General features: G+C 33.7%; 1 protein-coding gene across 14 annotated transcripts in view; it reads right to left on the reverse strand.

Annotated features, from left to right (window-relative positions):
• Positions 1–22,476, reverse strand: part of INPP4B (inositol polyphosphate-4-phosphatase type II B) — a 762,324-nt gene that overhangs the window by 154,633 nt on the left and 585,215 nt on the right. For all 14 annotated transcript variants that reach the window (XM_078445724.2, XM_078445723.2, XM_078445726.2 and 11 more), the window contains 3 exons: positions 19,573–19,703; positions 19,081–19,185; positions 3,835–3,943 (listed from right to left, as the gene is read on the reverse strand). In XM_078445724.2, the coding sequence (XP_078301850.1) occupies positions 3,835–3,943; positions 19,081–19,185; positions 19,573–19,703 (345 nt within the window). The remainder of the gene's footprint in view (positions 1–3,834; positions 3,944–19,080; positions 19,186–19,572; positions 19,704–22,476) is intronic.

Genomic DNA, 22,476 nt, shown 5'->3' on the forward strand with positions numbered 1-22,476 from the left:
AGAAGGTAGAACCTTAGGATGGACGATGTGTGGAAGTTTGAATAGGTTCATGTATATGGTTTTGACAGAAGGAAACAGAAAATAATGGGGAGATGAAAACAGAAGAATTTCTTGTACAAGGGAACAGAATAAGGAAATAAGAGGTGGGAAAGTATGAAGTCCTTTAGGGAAATAGTTTGTATAGCATTTAGGAAGAGCAGAAAGTTGGTGGGGTGAGATCATGCTGGCTTTGAATACCCAATGGATGGGCATGGACTCCTTGAAGGATTCTGATCAGAGGAGTAATATACTCAGATATTTGTGCTTAAAAAGACCACTCTTCCTGGGGCGCCTGGGTGGCTCGGTCGGTTAAGCATCCGACTTCGGCTCAGGTCATGATCTCACTGTTTGTGGGTTCGAGCCCCGCATTGGGCTCTGTGCTGACAGCTCGGAGCCTGGAGCCTGCTTCTGATTCTGTGTCTCCCTCTCTCTGCCCCTCCCCTGTTCATGCTGTGTCTCTCTGTCTCTCAAAAATAAATACATGCAAAAAAAATTAAAGAAAAAAGACCACTCTTCCTAATTATCTTGTAGCCTTTATTTATTTATTTAAAAAAATTCTTTAACGTTTATTTATTATTGAGAGACAGAGAGAGACAGAGCATGAGCAGGGGAGGGGCAGAGAGAGGGAGACACAGAATCCGAAGCAGGCTCCAGACTCTGAGCTGGCAGCACAGAGCCAGACGCCGGGCTCACACTCTCAAACTGTGAGATCATGACCTGAGCCAAAGTCAGACACTTAACTGACTGAACCACCCAGGCGCTCCTCTTGTAGTCTTTAAAACATACTTTTTTTGTGATCTGAATTACATTATATAAATACTATGAGCAAGGCTTTCTTATACTAAAACCCTTTTCATTGTGTGGTCAATGTATTCATCAAAAAATATATCATTGAGGAACAGACACATAAATTACATCTGTTCTCAGGTGACAGTACGTCATTCACATAGCTGAGAAGAAAACAGATGAAGGTGAAGTAGGAAAATGGCTGTGGTGGTTCCCCTAAAAAATTGACTTAAAATATTTGGCTATCTTTTTGGGAGGTATCAAAAGAAAGAAGTGAAGGAAATTCCTTCACTTAATGTGCTTTCCTGCAGTGCCAAATGTAAATAAATGTGCAAGTTTAAGTTACTCATTTCATGTAGTCTCATATTTACTTCTTTATTATTGCTTTTGACTGACAAGTGCAATATTTGCTGTTGAAAAAGTCTGCAGAAAGATAATTTGAATAGTATGGTATCACTTTAGGCATAAAGTCTTTGTTTAGATCACCCCTTAACTTGATGGACAGGCTGATACCAAGCTCATCTGTGTATTGCTTCAGCAAGCCATATTTGTCCTACATCACTTCCCTACAGAGTACTTTTGAGATCTACACCAAATTGTTTTTTAATTAAAAACATCTCATTGTTTTTTTTTATTAATAAAGTCATCAGTAAAACAATGGGATATATAACACATATGAAAAACCTAAAGCAAATCAATGTTTGTAAGCTTTGGATGCATTTTTCTCTTTTATTTTAAATTTGATCCTAGAAGGCTATGTGCGTGTGTGTGTTTGTGCGCGCGCGCGTGCACGCGCGTGTGTGTGCATGTGATTATATGTATATAAACATCCCAGTGAAGTGAAGGATAGTGAAGAATTCAGATATTCATGCAGGTATTTAAAACTCAAAAAATACTATTCAAAATCTAACACACAACTCAACATTTGTCTTTAATAGCAGCACGTAGTAATATTTTATGAAATTACATGGTTAGGTTCCATGTATCATCACATGCCAATTCTGTACATGCTCAACTAGATTTTATGTGCCCTACGGACAGTTTTCAGCCTTTTAGCTGTGTTATAAACACAAAAATTTGATTGAGAAAAGCAAATAGATTAGGTGAATTCTCACCTAAGATTAGAGACTTCTAGTTCCAGGAAAGATGGAGTAAACACAATCTATTTTACTTCTCTAATTACAAAAAAAAAAAAACCTCTGGACAAAATCTATATGTCATTTATCAGAAGAATCTAAGAGGTGGAGAAATGAAGGCAGATTGACTAGGTGCCTCAAGACTTACAGAATTACATGACAGTGAGTTCCATGGTTGTTTTGTTTGTTTTTTTTCCTTGTCTCATACATCCCAGCAATGTAGTAAAATGCCAAATAAAAATAGCAACCAAGAAAAGCCAAAGGATTAGTAAAGGGTGGGCAAACAGAATAAAAAACTTTTAATCATATTTGTCTGTTCTAGGGGTGATATTATAAAAATGGCAGGTTGCTCCCCGACTCAAAGAATGGTGCAGCAGGAGGTCAGTGAGAAACACCCCTCTCTGATAGAGCCCATGGACAGAAACCTGTATTGTACTCCCATTCCCATTTCAGTAAAGAGATATAGCATCCTTGCCCTGTGAAGTCTGTGATAACTGACTTCCAGCCTCCATGAATTAAATAGGAGGTGCCCCTCCCCTCAGATGCCCTGGTTGCAATTCTCATTTCTATTCCCTGCTGAAATAATAAAGCAATAGAATAGCTTTCTGCAGCAGAAAGTTTTTGGGGAGGGTGTGACTATTAAGGAATCACTGAGGGAGTTTCTTGGTGGTAATAGAACATCCCTTTATGATTATTTTGATGATAGTTACTCTAATTTACATCTGTGATGCAATTTCATAGAACACTATCTGTACCCTCTCAACCAACCAACCAACCACCCAACCAACCAAACAAGAAAATGAAACCTGGAGTAATCTGAATAAGGACTATAGCTAAGTTAATAGTATTGTACCAAAGTCAATTTCTTGAAAGCAAGAAAAAAATATATAAATATGTATTATTAGTTTATATATTAATATAATAGTATGTCACCTATTCAATCATAATTTATCTGAATGTTTTCTTCCTGAACATCTGGACACTGAATAAAAATGTGTTATGTGGTAAATGTGATAAAACTTAAAAAAAAATTCTGGTTTTGCCACTCAGATTTTCTAATACTATTAATAAACCAACTATGACTGAGAATAACTATGTTCTCATAACTTTCAAACTTTGAGATCTTAATCCAAGAAGAGTAATGGCTTGAAAAGGAAAGTAAAGTTATCCTTCAGACCTGAATGATACTTTTTATGGTTTACATGAGTATAGGCATAGCTAGAGGGATAACTCAGGATAAACTCAGTACCTGGGGGTGAGTACATGGGGGATAAACTACTGATGCAATAGTATCAGTGATAATAGTTTTTGTGTCATGCCTTTCTCCTAAGGGATATGATTCCTCTTTTAATCTCATCACTTTACAGATACAGTTCTGTGTTGATGTCTCTTTTTCAAATGGCACAATTAAATGATAGATAGTTATGTGCCTGGACTTAGTTCAAAATGGAAATCAATAGTAGGGTCAAAGTCATAAATTAGGTCTCATGCTCTCCATCAAGTATCTTTGGGTTCACAGTTAAAGTGGAATGTTTTCAGCTAAATCTCCATCTGAATACCATTCCATTCAATGTGCCATAGTTGATACTAGATACTAGAATGTATCTATTTTGGTAGCATGGTTTCCAGAAATTTTTTCTGCCAGCATAATGCTACTACTCTATAAGCAATACACTCAGGCATTTCATTTATTCTAATTTAATTTCTGCTCAAGTATTTTTTTTTTTGACATTTCAACAACTTTAAGTTACTTAATGGGTTGCAGAATTGAAGAATTGTTCATTGTGATGGAACAAACTTCTTTATCCTAACATTATACACAAACTTCTCCAAAGGGAAGATAATATCATTAATGCATTCTCTCATCACTTACTTTCTTCTTTCCATTTCAAATCTATGGAGTAGTTTCCGAAGACCACCATTCTTAAATCCCTGAAAATGGGCAGCTGGGGCTCCCACGGTGATGACATCGTAGAGAGCATCTGGAACAGGAATGGACAAGGAGATGAACATTTTGCAAATATTTGTCTCCAGCATGCTGTTGGCATGGAAGTATACACACTGTTGGAAGTTTGAGAAATTATTCTGTTTAATTTTGCAGGAATAACTATGAACTCACATCTCAAGGGGGCAAGAGGAGCTAATCAATCTTTCTAAAAGCCACCTGTGCACCTAACCAAGTTATAATATTTCTTTGATTTATGACTACATCTTAATTATATGCTACTATCTGGAACAGTATGTTCTCTCATTCTTCTATATACTTACTGAGATAACATGTTAATTGGTCTTTTGTGTATTTTACTTTATTGAGTTTTGCATCATTTAATTTGCAATCATATTGAAATTCAACAATAATGAACAGTCTTTACAGAGAAAATTTACAGAGGAAAAAACCCAAATTATTAATTCATCTTGGCTCAAGGGCAGAACACTACTAGTGCATTAAAAAAAAAAAAATACTATACAGAGTAGTTTCCTGCCTGTGTATGTTAAACCTTAGACAGCTTGGAATGCATGCTTTTGCAATTTTCTTAGGTGACATAGAAAGAATACACAAAATATCTCTAGATCTATTTTCCACAAAGATATTTTGTTTTTTTAATAAAAAAATCCATACATTTAAATTGCAACTCCATCTTTTGATCTTGAAACATCAAGTTTGATGCTTATTAAGTTTAGGGCTTCAAAACATGGCATCAATTTTACATTCTAATGAAAAGTATCCCCATAAGAAGGAAAACAGAGTGAGCATCTCTGGTTAAACTACATTTTATTTGAGAAACCTAATTTCATAGTAGATCCTTTTCAAATTGATTTTGGTATTGACACATTGGTTGTTTTTCAGTTCTCATTTACAGGGAAAACATAAATTATTTTATTAGCTTCACGTAAACACCGTAACTTCTTCATACTGGTTCAATCCAAATGCACTTGAAATATTTTTCTTAATAAAAAAACGTCTTTAAGTGAAAGACTTCAGCAGCACTCAGAGAAGTCAAGGTCACACAACAGAACAAAACAAAACAGAAAACAAACAAACAAAAAAACCCACAGAATACAACCCAAATCAACCCATCAATAAGGCACATACTGAACAATCACTCAATATATTGCTGGAGTGGTAATCTCTTGCCCTTTTAAAAAGTCACTAATAAACTGAAAGTTAGCTTTTCTTAATATAGCAGAATATAAGACTTGTGTGAAATTTAAAGACTTCTTAGTCCAGGATATTTTAACATAGGGCTAAGAAAAGGGTTTCAGGGAGTCCATGAATATATGCAAGTTTTGTAAGTGTCTGTTCTACTTTATGGAAAAGGGCCACAGCTTTCTCAAATAGCCATGACATCATCCGAAAGTTACCAACACTAAATTCCAGTCCATCTTCATCTATCTCATGAGAAACCCGAGCACCTTGAGAAATTACCTGCTTCATCTAAAGTCCCAAAGACTTCAGGGTCTTTCACCTTCTAATCCAGGGATGGAGAGCCAGGGGTTTAAGTAAATGACCAGAACCTGAGTCCCTCACTCTGGATCCCAGCTCTGCCACTTATGAGCTGTGCAACATTAGGAAAATTATTTAACCTGTCTAAGTCTCAGTTTCCTCAGCTAGAAAATGGAGTTGAAAATAATTAGAAGTGGTGAGCATTCATTATTATCTATGATTCTTTTTCTTTTTTTTAAGCTTATTTATTTATTTTGAGAGAGAGAGAGAGAGAGAGGGAGGGAGAGAATGAGGAAGAGACAAAATCCCAAGCAGGCTCTGTACTGCCAGTGCAGAGCCCCACACGGGGCTTGAACCCAGGAGCCATGAGATTATGACCTGAGCTGAAATCAAGAGTCAGACACTTAACTGACTGAGACACCCAGGAGTCCCTACGATTATTTTCCCTGTAAGAAGTTATCCTACTAAGGAAGCAAAGAAAGATGATATTTTAACTATTGCTTCTTTACCATGAAAATACACTTTTCAGTCTGAAAAGGAAAGTGAAATTGAGGTTCAGTCTCTGGTTCCTGTGTTAATTTAAACTAAATGCAAAAAGAAAAATCATCATGATGATGCAAGCAGAAATACATTTCTGCTAAAAGCTGGGTGACCAACAATACCAACAATATAACTAAGTCACTTTAAACCCAAATCCCATTAAGCCCAAGCTAAATGCATTCCTAACTCAATTTTTTTTAATTGTCTGTAGCCTCCTGCTGGATTCAAAAATCCACATCTCCAACATCATCTAGCAAGGGGGGGAAGAATGAAGGAAGGGGAAATCCGAGTTTGTGGCCTCTCCACCACCACCTAGCATGAGGGAAAGAATGAGGGAAGGGGAAATCTGCATAGAAAGAGAGACCAGTCCTAACTGATGGAGGTTAAAATAACTTATTTTTGTAAAATTTGCAAAAACACCTGACCAGAAACAAGTTGCTGAGGCCCACTGAAGAATCTTGTGATACCCATACACAGGAAGAGCCAGCCCTGAACTTAAGTTGTACTAGCTTCATGGTAAATCTGTCTCTTCAATTCACCTATAGTTTCCGCATTTTTCCAAAGCTACTTTCTAGGAGCAGAAACTTTCTTTTTGTTCCTCCACTTTGCTCTGGGAAATTCTAGATATCTGTGAAGGAACCATGAAACTTGGAAGTGGCAGGTAAAGAAAGAGAAGCAAGTTGCTCAAATATTCTCCATGCCTCATAATAAAGAGCTGATTATTTTTAAATCTAAATGAAGACATGTGTGTTTCTTGAATCCAATGATATAAAGAGCTTCTTTAGTTATAAACAAGTTCTTTGATATCCAAAGTTCTGACTGACTTTTACTTGTTTCCATTCTATTTTCTATTTATAAGCTCATTCGTTTCAGAGTTTTAACACTATTTCTTTTTTACCAAAGCCTACAAAATCTCTATTTCTGGCTAGTTCTGACCTTTTCCACATTAAATAATCAAATTCCTAAGTGCCTTATGAATATTTCTGAATTTAAATCAGTTATTAAGCTTCACTTGCTCTAACTCTTCCAACCTGGTCTTCCTCCCCAGTTGTCTATGATCATTACAGACACCACATTTTTTTTAAGTCTTCCAGAGTAAAACTCTCAAGATATCAAGATCATTTTCAATTTCTCCTATTCCCTCAACATTTTACCTGATCAGTTTTTTTAATGTTTATTTATTTTTGAGAGAGAGAGAGAGAGAGAGAGAGAGAGAGAGAGAGAGAGAGAGAAACACAAGCAGGGAGCACAAGAGAGAGAGGAAGACACAGAATCTAAAGCAGGCTCCAAGATCTGAGCTATCAGCACAGAGCCTGATACAGGGCTTGAACGTGCCAACTGTGAGATCACGACCTAAGCCAAAGATGGATAGTTAACTGACTGAGCCACCCAGGTGCCCCTTACCTGATGAGTTCTCATAACTCTTCTACCGAATTTTATTTTCTCTTATCGGTGTTAATTATCTTTATCTTAATTCTGATCTTTGTTATTTCTTGTAGGGATTACTACTGCATCTTCAGTCTTAGCCTCCCTCTATCCACAGTGCACTAGATCACTTTCTTATATGCGCGGCCATTCAGTCACTTGGCCCAAAAGCACAGGCTCTGATACTTATACCCCTCCTCATATATTTCAAATATTAACAGAAGAACATTCAAATGCCTCAATATCATCCATGTTGTAGGTTTTCAATAAATGCCAATAAATAAACAAATATTTGTTTAATAATTCAGTTTATCTTATTTATTTTTTTTGCAGATCATACAAGGTATTGCTATTCTTTAAAATTTTTTTGAATGCTTATTTTTGAGAGAGAAAGTGTGAATGTGGGAGGAGCAGAGTGAGAAAGAGACAGAGAATCCAAAGCAGGCTCTGCACTGTCAGTGCAAAGGCCAATGTGGGGCTTAAACTCACAAACCATGAAATCATGACCTGAGCTGAAGTTGGATGCTCTACCGACTGAGCCACCCAGGCTCCCCAAAGTATTATTTTCATAATTGAAGAAATAAAAAAGTTTATAAATACTATCAGGAAAAACATTGGAATCTGAAATAAGTATATCTTCATGGGATGAGGATGAAAATATATCCATCCATAGACTATATTCTATAAAAGAATAAGAGACCTTATGATTATTCACATGCAAAAGAATGAAATTAGATCCTTATAGCATGCACAAAAATCATCTCAAATTAAAGACTTAGACATAAGACTTAAAACTATACAACTCCTAGAAAGAAACATAGAGGAAAAGTGTTATGATATTGGTATTTACAAATATTTCATAGATATGACACTAAAAGCATAAGCAACAAAAACAAGCAAAACTACATCAAACTAAAAAGCTTCTGCATAGGTGAGGAGATGACAGACTGAAAAGAAAAGGAGAAAATATCTGCAAACCATATATCTGATGAGAAGTTAATCTCCAAAACATACAATGAACTCCTATAACTCAGTAGTAAAAAAATTAATAACCTTATTTTAAAATGGGCTAATGCCTTGACTAGACATTTTGTCAAAGAAAATTACAAATGGCCAACAGGTATATGAAAAAATGTTAAATGTTATTAATCACCAGGGAAAATGCAAATCAAGAAGAAGAAGAAGAAGAAGAAGAAGAAGAAGAAGAAGAAGAAGAAAGAAAGAAAGAAAGAAAGAAAGAAAGAAAGAAAGAAAGAAAGAAAGAAAGACAAGACAGTGAGTGTTTGCCATGATGTGAACAAATTTGAATCCTTGCACAATGTTACAGGATTCAAAATATGGTGCAGATGCTATGGGAAATAGTATAGACGTTCCTTATAAAGTTAAAAATAGAATAATGGTTCAGCAATCCCAGTTTTGGGTATTTACACAAAAGACATGAAATCAGGATCTCAAAGAGATATTAGCACCTCTATGTTCGTTTAAGCACTATTCATAATAGGCAAGATATGGAAGGAACCGAAATATCCATCAGTGGGTGAATGGATACTGAAAATGGATAAAGAAAAGTGGGTGAATTCCATGTACAATGGGATACTATTCAGCTTTAAAAAAGAAAGAACTTCTGCAATATGTGACATGGATAAACCTTGAGGTTACTATGTTAAGTGGAATAAACCACAAAAAGACAAATAATGCATGATTCTACTTGTATGAAGTATCTAAAATTAAGTGAGAATCAAATTAATAGAAACCAGAAGTAGAATACTGGTTGCCAGTGGCTGGGAGAAGAGGGAAAAGGAAAGTTACTAATCAAATGGTATAAAGTTTCAGTCAAGGAAGCCAAATATATACCAAACAATAAGCTATTAGGTATTGTACACTTAACATTTTGTTAAGAGGTTAGGTCTTATGTTAGATATTCTTGCTACAGTGAAAGAAAAAAGTTTATGACTAAGTTGCTGTCAATGTTTCTATAAAACTTGAATTAAATTTTAATATTCTGTCTAAAACAGGAAGAAATTTAAAAATACTTTAAAAATGTCTCACCACACACACACAGTCTCCCCATAAAAAAACACAAACAAAAACAAACAAATAAACAAAAAACTTCTGTTAGGAGATGAATATGTTAATTAGCTTGACTGTAGTAATCATTGACTATGTATATGTATAACAAAATATCATATTATATACCTGAAATATATATATATTTAAATATATATATTTAAATAATATATTAAATATATTAATGTAATTAATTATATTATATAATTAATTAATATATAATTATATATTAATTATATATAATTATATATAATATTTATAATTAATTATATTATATAATTAATAATATAATTAATTATAATTAATATCATTAAATAATATATTTAAATATATATAAATATATATTAAAATACAAAAACATATTTATTGTTGTTTAAATACTTTTGAAAATGTTTATGTTTGAGATAATTTTGGATTTCCAGAGTTGTTGCAAAATTAGAGAGTTCTGTATACCCTTCACGCATGTTCCCTATGTTAAAATCTTACAGACTCATAGATTAATTATCAAAACTAAAAAATTAATCTTGTACCGTTACATCAAAATAAGTAGATAGTATGTTAGGATTGGTTTTTCCACTAACACCCTTTCCTCTTTCAGGAACTAGTCCAATATTCCGCATTTTACTTAGCTGTTGTCATCTCCTCCAATCTATGATAGTTCCTCAGTCTTTCATTTTTGACTGTAGCACTTTTGAAGAATACTGGTAAGTTACTTTGTAAAGTGTCCCTCTGTTTGGATTTGTCTTATGTTTTCTCATAATTAGATTGAAGATTTGCACTATTGAGTAGGATACTATGGAGACAACATGCCCTTCTCAGTGCATTATAACAGGGAGTATGTTAAGTTGTTATGTATCACGTGCTGTTAACCTTGTGATGACAGCCACTACTTACAGTTGATTCTTCACTGTAAAGTTACTAAATGTTTAAAGAGACATATTTTAAGACAATGCAGTATCTTGTTTCTGTTCAACTTGTTCCCACTCATTTTAGCATCTATTGATAAATCTTGTCTAAGGCAATTATTACTGCTGTGTTTGAATGGTCATTTTCCATTTCCCTCATTCCTTCCACATTCAATAATTGGAATTCTTCTGGAAAGAATAGTTGACCCTTCTCCTTTATTCTTTTATATATTCAGTTTTTTATTAACATCAATATGGGCTCATGGGTACTTTGTTCCTTGGTTTATGAACTAACACTATCTTTATGTTCAAGTTGTTCCAGCTTTGTCCATTGGGAGCTCCTTCAGTTAGCTCTTGTGCTATTTATATAGGTTCCTTTCACACACACCATTTGTTGTCATCGTTGTTGTTCATTTTTTGAGCACTTCCTTACTTTCTAGAGCCACAGGATACTCTAGACTCTAATCTTATATTTTCCCTGCCTCAGCTCTAGAATCAACCAGCTTTCCAAGAATCCTAGTCCCTTTTACTGGACAATGGTGTTTAGAAATCAAATACTGGGGGTAGTTATGCTCATTATTATTGCTTCCATCCTTTCAGGGGCTAGAGGTAGGAAATATATGTATGTATACTAACTTGTTTACATACACACATCTATATCTATTTATACTAACAACAACAAACCCATGAGTCCATATTATTACTCTGATTTCAGTTCAGAATCACAAGATTCCTTCTGGCCTTCCTTCCTTCTTTATTTCTAACTTCTTTTGCTCACTATCTTCATACCTACATATTGATTAACCCTAGTATATAAATAAAATAGTTTTAGAATTGTTCATTCATACTTCTTCTAGGAGTGAATTTACTAAGGGAAGTACAATGTTTGTAATTTGTTTTTAATATAGCCTTATAATATCCAGTGTTTCCTTAAATCAGATCCTTTATTTCCCATTCTTTTCATTAAATTATCATTTTTTATAATTTTATTTACCATTTGTTATTTTAAACAAGATATTAAAAATAAATTAATAAGAAAGCATATTGGGAATATGAAATTCTAGGGAAAGGTTACATAATAATTAGTATCACAACAATCAGGATTTGAAAAAAAAAATAAGAACAGAAAGGGAGCCAATTTCCTAACATAGGTATATGTTCTCCAGGGTGAAGGTACCAGGAGGTAAAACACAGGAGACTCCCCAAATATTCTTTATTCTTGAACTTCATAGAAAATATTTCAAATAGTCAAGTAAAAAGTAGTGTTGCTATGTTTCAGCACAGCTAGCAGAACTGAACACTTTATCTATATTTTAGAAGACATCTCTCCCATTTCCCCACCTTGCAAGCCAACCTTAATAATCCATTAATATCAAGAGGCTTTCTCCACAGGGACAATAAGTAGAGTTTATGTCTGGATGCGGAAAGAGCAACTAGGTCTCTATTGCTCTCTCACTTTCTTGCCTTTTGATTCTACCTACCTTGATTAAAACCATTCCTCAAAAAGCTGGGATCTTTATGTGCCTATTTTGTAGAGGGTCAAAGAATTTAGGTTAACCTAACCTTTGTATATTTGAGGTCTTCAAAAAGTTGAAGTGTTAAAATTTAAACATTGATAACTCTGATATTGTGATTTATAACATAAAAAAGACAGCCACAGGCTCACAATAGTCAGTCAAGAGACCCACATCAGCAAACCAAGGCTTAATACCTAATCTAACTGCAGTTTCAGCCCCCCAGGAATGTAATCTTTAACTAGTCAACATAGAATTTCTTGGTCAGCACTAGGAGATTTACTAACAGGTCCCTTCCATTTCCCTTAGGATGATCTTGCCTAAAACAATGGATTCCTTTGCTAATCATTTTCTTTTTCCCCATTTCCTCAATACCTTTAAAAAAATCTTTCCTTTCTTGTAGCTCTACAGAGCTCCTTTCTATTTACTAGGTGGGATGCTGTCTGATTCATGAATCATTCAATAAAGTCAATTTGATCTTTTAAATCACTCGGTTGAATTTTTGTTCCTTAACAATAACAGGAAATAAAGATTTGGTCTTTGTTCCCTCTTCTGGTACAGCGGTCCTAAAAACCCTTGGAATTTCCTCAGCGTTGAGAGCTTTTCTCATGTTTAATGAAGTGACTATCGGACCTCACCTAAGGATAGGGACTGGATGCCAGTGAATCAAACAAAGTGATTAGAGGTTGGAATTTTCTATCCCTCCTCTCACACCCTGCCTCCTGGGAGAAGAGAAGAGCTGGAGATTGACTTCAATCCTCAATGGCCAATTACTTAATCAATTATGCCTATGTAGTGAAGTCTCAAACGAACAAACAAACAAACAAACAAACAAAAACACAACCCAAAGGACTAGGTTTGGAGAGGTTCCGTGTTGGTGAACATGTGGAGATGCTGGGAGAGAGGTGTTCAGAGAGCATGGAAGTTCTGGATACTTTCCCTATGCTTTGCCCTGTGCATCTCTTCCATCTGGCTATTATATCCAGTGATCTAGTAAATAAAATGTTTTTCTGAGTTCTGTGAATAGCTCTATCAAATTAATTGAATGCAAGGAGAAGGGAACCTTTGATTTCAAGCCAGATAGTCAAAAGTACAGGTAACAAGCTGGACTTTTGATTGGCATCTGAAGTGAAAGGCAGTCATTAACCTGGGAATCTGATGCTATCTCCAGGTAAATAATGTTAGAATTGAGTTGAAATTTAGGACATTCAGTTGGCATCTGGGGAGAGTTGGAAAATAGATGATGTGAGGAAAGCCCCATCCCCACACTGGAATGGTTCCACAATCATGAATGACCAAGGAGTGGCTCTGAAAGAAACAGAAAGTAGCTGCTGAATGTTATTCTCAGAATTTACATGAACTTAAGCAAAAGAATACAGCTGTCCTCTTCAGCTATGGATATGTTAGGTTTGTCACATAATCTAAAATAAGAAGATGCTGTATACAGCTATATAATCCTTAACTTTGAAATCATCTCTGTCATACTTTACACTAATCACTATAATTTTTAAATACCACACTCTTACTGAAATCACAGAATCTCAACTCTTGGGAGTCTTAGTATTTTGCAAATATTGTTTGACAATTATCATTTACCAATATCACAGTATTGGAACTGCTAGATTTATCTCTTTGGTCCTTTCACCCTTGAATGCCACTTGCAATTATGAAAAAAATGGTAGACAGATTTTGGTACACTATGGAATTCATTTCCTGGTATCTTAGTGTAGTTGATGAAGAACAGTATACACTTAAAGTACTATGTTCAGTCTTGGCTGTAACAGTTGTACTTTTAAAATTCAGTTAGAACTAACTGAAATGTATTGTATTCCTCTAAGAATGAGCAGATATACAAGTAAACAAATAGTCAATAAAAATAAAACTCTTAAATAACAATCTTATCATTCATATTTGTCTCTTTGGAAAAATTTCCTCATTTTATCCTGCTGTTTAAATTACCTATCTTTATGATATGAATAGTCCTTAACTGTATATAATAAAAGCTTTCATATTTTTGATACTTAGAGGCAACTATAAAAATCTAGGTGGACATTTATTTTATGAAAATTTGAGCAATAAAATCAGAGGTCTTTTTTTCTTTCTAAAAAAAAATAGAATCTGTGTGTCTTCTTTTTTTGATAGTTCGTATCTCAAAACTTGTCCTTGGCTTTGTGAAAATGGCATCATACACAGCATAACAGGGAAGTGGAATTCAAGTTGCGAATCTCATCAAGCTAAAGATACTAGGTTGGCTTGAAATTTAATAATAGGGCTGCCTCATAGCCTTTAAAAGCCATTTAATAATAGATATGAGATAATAAGTCTATTTTTTCCCAGAAAAATCTCTTTAAAGTTCCTACAACTATAAAAATAGTTCTAATGAAAAGAAAAAAAAACATAGACATGCTGATCTCGTTTCAAGGAGCAATTTAAGCACAATCCCTGACTTCAACATGGCCCACAAAATGACTTTGACGTGAATCACAAGAGAACAAGGAATTTTAAGGGAAAACTATTTCAAAATAGTTGAAACAATTTGGCAACATCATGAAACATATCTAAAAGTAATTATACTTCATTGATGATGTGATATACTCAAACTCGAGACACAGAAATCAGGGAGCTCTAAACAGCTCCTCATTTGTTCCTTCCCTCAATGTGGATGTTTGAAAACTAAGGAGCAGAGGTTAGCTGATTCATCCTAGTTACACAATAAATTCTGGCTTATGTTGCACCTGATTCCAACTATAGCTTTATGATATACTATAGATTTTTCCTTTCTTTTCTTTCTTTTCTCTTTGTATCTTTCTTACCCTGTCTCCTTGTCTCTGTCTCTGTCTCTCTCTCTTTGCCATGTACTATAATATGCTATTATATATCTATAACACAAAATAAAACAACTTAAACACAGAATAATATCACAAGAATCCAGGGTGCCTGGGTGGCTCAGTCAGTTAAGCATCTGACTTTTGATTTTGGCTCAGGTCATGATCTCATGGTTCGTGAGTTTGAACCTAACATCCAGCTCTCTTCTGTCAGCATGGAGCCTGCTTCAGATCCTGTGTCTCCCTCACTCTGCTCACTCTCTCTCTCTCTCTCTCCCTCAAAAATAAAATAAACCTTTAAAAAAGTGTTACAAGAATTCATATTTTATAATATTCATAACTGGTTTTCTATTAAAGTAATATTCACCGGGGTAGAAAACTTTGTTTTTAATTTCAAGGTTTTGTCTTTGTTACTGTCACTGCCATCTAAGATCTCTATTGGGATTGTATTTGCTGTATTAAGTAATGAATAAGGGTGAAAAGTTAACTTAATGGGCCTGGGGGCACCTGATGTCAAATGGAGGTTATTTCATTTGTCAGTATGAGATAGGACAACATTAGTTCTGCTCAGTTACTTGTTTCTAGAGCTAGACATTAGCCTTGTGTTTGGTGAATCTGCCTGCTATTGTTTGCAAAGGTGCCTATCCAAATATATCAGGCATATTAATCAAATGTGGATTGAGGTAATTTACTAATGGTGAGAATGAAAATAAATGTAGACTACATCCAAATAACTCACCAGTGAAAATACCAAGGCTTGGCCAATCTTACTTGCATCATTACCTTGCAAAATGTTGTCTGTAATGCAGCTAAACATTCAAACCAGTAACCATGGATCTTAAATTTAGCTGAAATTATTTTAATATGCTGACTACATGTTATATAAGCAAGTAGAAAATTTGATTGACTGTCATCTTAAACTTTAACCATTTTATTTTGCAAATAAGAAAACCAATGCTCAGAAAGCTTATTTAACTTAGTCAATATCAAAAAGGGAATGGTAGGACCCCAAAAATTCAGTCAAGTTTTCAATTTCTATTATAACATATAGTTGGTGATATAGCCTATAAAGCACTTACTTTACCTAAATTCCAATCTCAAGTAATCAATTTTCAACTTATAAAAACATATTTTAAAAAACATATAAGCTTAATATTCAATATTACATATATTATATGTATACCATATATATGATGTATATAAAATTATTTATATATGTATAATACAATACAATACAATACAATACAATACAATACAATACAATACAATACCTATAAAATTTACATGAGGTGCCTTGGAGAAAAAGTCAGTATGCGGTAGAACTCAGTACCTTTGCATTAATTCTTGGCTATGAGGATATCTAGCCTTTTCCCACATTTTCTCCTTTAGGTCTTCAAAAAGAAGAACCAGTCTTTCTGAAAACTGCTCTAGAGCAAAAGTCTTCTAGTTCATGAGTCGTACCCTAGTTCTATAACATCAAAATCTTGCTTTTCTCTATACTACTTGATATTTATCATCACAAACAAGAAATTCCTCTATGTATCCTGTTATTATGGGTTGACTTATGCTTCCCAGAAAGATATCCTAGAATATGACCTTATTTGGAAATATGGTCCTTACAGATGTATTCAAGTTCAAATCAGGTCATTAGGACAGATCATAATTCAGTGTGAGTGGTGTCCTTAAGGGGGAGGTTTGGAGATAGAGCCAGACACAGTGGAGATGATGTTAAAATGCGCAGGGAACACCGTATGACGCATTGATAAACCAAAGAAAATCAAAGACTGCCAGCAAGCTATCAGAAGCCAGGAGGAGGTAAGGAAGAATACCCCTATAGGTTTCAGAGGGAGCTAGCTTAGCCAAAACTTTGATTTCAGACTTCTGGCCTCCAGACTGCAAGACAATAATTTTTTGTTTATTTAAGCCATTCAGTTTGTGATACTCTGTTACAGCAGATCTAGGAAACTGATACATATCACAAACCAAAATAATTAGGAGAAATTATGTTTGCTTTTAGAAATTTACTTCAGTTGCAAGTTTCTTCCTCTCAAATTACAGAAACCCAAACTGAACACATTGTTTTCCTTCTAGCTCACTCTGGTCCATTTTTCAGATAGCATCTTGGAAAGAACAGCACAAATGGTTCTGTCTTTGTTTTGTTTTCAAGAAGTAAGTATAAGAAAAGGTCACCTAGATAATATTTTTTTCTTCGTTTGGTGGAAATATGTTAGGATCACTGCCAAATATTTGAATGCATATTTAAATATACATCCATATCAATTGGGCCCCAACAAGCCACTTGGTTTGAGGAGACAGCTATCTATCCACAGATGTACTGAAGTTGTCCTTCTCTCATTTCTTCCTTCTATCAGTCATTAAGTGCTTACATATGATAATTTTTCCAAAATGCCTAAGTCATCTTTTCTCTAAATCTGGCTACTTCTTAGTTCAAGATTTCATTGTCCCTTAATAGGCTCTTCACTGATCACTTTTCTCCTTTTTTTTTTTTTTTTTTTTCAACTTTTTTTTTTTTTTTTTTTTTTGTATTTATTTATTTTTGGGACAGAGAGAGACAGAGCATGAACGGGGGAGGGGCAGAGAGAGAGGGAGACACAGAATCGGAAATAGGCTCCAGGCTCTGAGCCATCAGCCCAGAGCCTGACGCGGGGCTCGAACTCACGGACCGCGAGATCGTGACCTGGCTGAAGTCGGACGCTTAACCGACTGCGCCACCCAGGCGCCCCCACTTTTCTCCTTTTAACAGACCTGATAGAACTGAAAGATCGATTTTGTTCCTGTGATGGCAAATGCTACCTGTTTCATAATGGCTATTATTGTTCATTTCAGGTGTTTTACATACTCCAACTCACTTAAATAGGAAAAGTACACTTGCTTAGAAAGTAAATAACGGACTTAAGGTCATACATCAAAAATGGGAGAGCTGAAATTCTGTTTCATTTCAAATTACATAAACCTTACTGTATAATTAGAGTGATTTAATATTGGTCATTAGAAAAAAATACATTGGTTTTCAGATAGATTTTAAGTATTTTAGTTTCTTTATTATTTATTTATACTTTGGTTTTGATGATTTTTAAAACCACTGGATGTTATGTTCAAACTACTGGTAGATATGCAGCAATCAAGGAAGAGTTTCTAAATGCTTTGGGCCAATCCATTTCATTTGTATTTCAGTTCTTTCGGTGACATAACTTCTGGTGAAAAGGAGCCAAGTTAAAATTTTAGATAGTAGATAAAGGTTACTAGAGGTATTAACATTACACATCATAATGATTATAACTACACTTAAACTTACACATTAGCTGGTTCATATATATAATCAATATGTACAAACACAGAAAAACTGTTTAATTTTTATGCTTGTAAAACTTCAGATGATTCTAAAGCAGAATAGAGATTTTGACTTTTCAAAACCTAGAACCTCTATATTGTGACAATGGCTACAAAATAGGGTGTTAGCATGCATCTTTAGATGTATCTGTGTGTGTTTGCCTGTTGATACACTTATCCTGAAGGATTGGATGATCTAAAGTAACTTTTAGCTCCAGGAACATGGGTACTGGTAGGATGACTATAGCACTTACCATTAAACAGGGAGACTTTTGAAAGGGAAGAGAGGTGAAGAGCTTCTTTAACAATGATGCTGGACAACAAGCATAATATCAGACTTTGATGTATGTGAATTCAGGCATATAGTCACTCTACTTATGCACAAAAATTGATATTGCAATAAGTTAAAGGAAGTGGGAGATGAGAAGAATATTTTAAAATATTTTTTTTACTAAGAAATACCAAGGAATCATGTAGAATGGCAATGAATGCAATACAGTGTTCACTGTAAACCTCATTCAAGTATGTTTATAAAAATCTATACACTTTTCCTTGAAAAATGTTTCTCACAACTGAGTATAGTAAAATACTCTACCACCTTCTTTCTGATAAATTCCCTGCTCATAGAGAAGCAGGTGATTCTGTTGATAGTCACCACTAAATCAGAAAAACAGCTCATGAGTCTATCTTTGGGCTTTGATTTTTCAAGACAGGAACAAAATGAACAAGTCTTGTTTTTCCTTTTTCTTATTAAAACAGTAGCACAGTTATTAGCCATCACTGGTACTACTTAGGAAGCTAACATTTACTTTGTGTATTCACCTGTTACTCAATTTAGGTGCCACATTTTTAAAGTATTGTTTAGAAACACAGCAACAAAAATGCTATACCCCCTTTTTTAGTAATCAGGGTCATTATCAAGTTAAATTGCTTCATCTTCATCTTTATATAATTCTGAAATTTTAAATTCTGCCAATAGTCAAGCTTTTTAAAAAAAGCACACACTAACATAATTTGCTCATTAAAAAAAAGAATATTATATATTACCTTTCAAGTGAGGGCTGTGGACATGCATTCTTTGCAAATGTAGATTTACTGGAACAAATTCTAATGTTTTCTCTCCTTTGCTGCTGCTTGATTTGAAAGAGGACCCTAAGTGGAAAAAAAACCCTGAACATTATTATTAAGTAAATAATAAATGTGTGTGTATGCACGTATGTTGAAAAGTATGCTTGATATAGAAAAATGTTACAAGGATTTCAGAAAGGAAAACATATTTGTATAAGCTGCTTTTCTTTACTGAAATTCAATTTAAAAATTCTCAGTTATTCTTATAATAATACCATGAGATAAAATAGTGCAATTTGTTTCTTCCTGGTCTATCATGCCAAGATGATAGAGTTAGAAATAAAAGTTTTTTTTGTTTTTTTTTAATTTTGGCTCTTCCGTATCCATAACAACAATGTTTATTATTGTTTTCACCTAACATATATGAAATGGAATTTAGTTTGAATACGTAAAAAGTTTTTGCTTTCATACCTGTTTCCTTGCTAAGTTCTGTCAGAATATCTTGGTACATATTCACCATTTGATCACAGTGAGTAAGGACATTTTTCCGTAGATTGTCCCAGTGCGGAGAAAGCTCACCAAGTTCCTTTAGCTCCTGGTTTCTGTTAAGAATGGAAAAGAGGGGAAAATAATAATTTTGATCTTATGTCCACAGGCAAGGAACACTATAAAGGTTGCCAAATTAAAAAGAAACTGATTTACCATCCATATCAGGAAAGTTTTATGCACTTATTAGAAAAAAAATATTTACTACATCAAAATAAAAAAAAAAAAAAAATTTCTACATAGCCAAGGAAAAAAACCAACAAAACTAAAAGGCAATCTATTGAATAGGAAAAGATATTTGCAAATGACATATCCAATAAAGGGTTAGTATCCTAAATATATAAAGAGTTTATACAGCTCAATACCAAAAAATCAAATAATCCAATTAAAAAATGGGCAGAAGACATGGATAGACATTTCTCCAAAGAAGACATACAGATGGGCAACAAACACATAAAAACTGCTCAATATCACTCATCATCAGGGAAATGCAAGTCAAAATCACACTGAGCTATAACCTCACACCTGTCAGAATGGCTAAAATAAAAAACTCAAGAAACAACAAGCATTGATGAGGATGTAGGAAAAAAAGGAACCCTCTTGCATTTTGGGGGGAAATGAAAACTGGTAAAACCACTGTGGAAAATAGTATAGACGTCCCTAAAAAGTAAAAAACAGAACTACCTTATGATCCAGTAGTTGCACTACTGGGTATTTACCCAAAGAATAAAAAAAAAAAAATATATACTAATTCAAAAGGATTTTGCACCCTATGTTATAGTAGCATTATTTACAATAGCCAAATTATAGAAGCAACCCAAGTTTCCATCAATCGATGAATGGATAAAGAAGTAGTATATGTATGTATACAATAGAATATTAATCATAAAAAAGAATGGAATCTTGCCATTTCCAACAACATGGATAGATCTAGAGAGTAAAATGGTAAGTGAAATAAGCTAGTCAGAGAAAGACAAATATCATATGATTTCACTCATATGTGTAATTTAAGAAACAAAACAAACACATAAATGGAAAAAAAAAAGAGACAAACCAATAAACAGACTCTTAACTATGGAGAACAAACAGATGGTTATCAGAGAGGAGGTGGGTGTGGAGATGGATGAAATAGGCAAAGGGGATTAAGAGTACACTTATCTTGATGAGCACTGAGAAATATATGGAATTGTTGAACCATTATATTGTACACCTAAAATTAAATAACACTGTATGTTACCTACATTGGAATTAAAATAAAATAAATAATTTTAACACAAAGGAAGATATGAGTAATTTAGGTCACCCAAACATTAAAGTTTTATATGGCAAAGAGGTAAACAAAAAAATACAAGTTAAATAAATGTTTCCACTGGTAAAACTTCACAAAGATGACAAAAACTTAACTATCCTCTATATATTATATAAATATATTTATATATATTTATATAATATATATTATATAAATATATTTATATATATTATATAATATATATTATATATATAATATATATAAATATATAATATATAATATATATTATATATTAATACATATATTATAAATTATATATAAATATATAATATATATAATATATATAAATATATTATATATTAATATATTTATATATATTATATATATATAATATATATATGACAATTCAGTTAAAAACCAAACACTAAAACCTCAATAGAAAAACAGCTAAATCCTAGACTTCAGCCATCCAAAATAAAATAACGTGGAAAAAATAATGTGGGAAGGGCTATCTGACTAGGCCTGAAGGAAACACAAGATATTCCAGTAACCCAGTTTATTTATAATAAGCTGTAAAATATTTTAAAAGCCTATAAATGGTATAATCAGTTGTGATTTATTGGCCTCAGTTTCTCTCAAGAGGACAATTTAAGTAAATGCGGATTGCATGTTTTGTCTTTTCTTTATCAAAAGGAAGAGCTAATCCTGCCATTTAGGTTTTAATTATTACCTTTTATCTAATTCTCTAGCCTTTAGCCAAGTTAATTCAAATCATCAGAATGCCTTTTTAAATTATAATGATAAATAGTCTAGCATGCTGCTTGGTTAGATCTCTTACTCATTTCTGTAACCTTTTACCAACAACATTTTCATGAGGCTAATTTAACCAGCAATAATGAACCTTCTTTGCTATTTTGGCTGTGAAACATGCTAAATACCAAGCTAATAAATTCGGAAGATGTAGAATCTCTAACATCCTGTTAAATGTAAGAATAATGGATGGTGTGCAAAAATGTGACTTGCTTTTAAATGCTCGTAGCTGCCTTTGTTTTGTTTCAATGGGGATGCAGTATAGTAGTGCTGCATCTTTGATCTGATGTCTCCACAATTTTGGCGAACATTAATCTCACTTTTAACTTTTCCATAGATTAACTTTCATCACACAACATTTATGCGAGAAGAAGTGGTCAATTAATAGACAATAAGAGTAAAGAAAGTTCATGACCGAAGTTGAAGGGGGAGACTGAAAAACTGGAGAGTCAAGCTCTCTGTGTGCACTCAAATGGCCGGACAAATTCAAATTCAGGACAAAACAACAACAACCAACACAAAAAAAATAATTCCAAAAGCCTGAGATATCTAAGTCAAAAGATCTGGGCAATTAGGTCAGATAGGAGATCGACAGCAACTGTGACATATCAACTTCCTTTATTTTCAATATACAGTTAAAATGAAAATGCTAGCTAAGTATTCCTATATAATACTCATAGATGCACTATGGGTTTATAATTCATGTTGTCCCTGAATCCTTGTCAGAAAGAATAATGGAAAGAGAGGGAATGAGGGAGGGAAGGAAGGGT

Source organism: Panthera onca, chromosome B1 (assembly GCF_046562875.1).
Source record: "Panthera onca isolate mPanOnc1 chromosome B1, mPanOnc1 haplotype 2, whole genome shotgun sequence".
Classification (NCBI taxonomy): Eukaryota; Metazoa; Chordata; class Mammalia; order Carnivora; family Felidae; genus Panthera; species Panthera onca.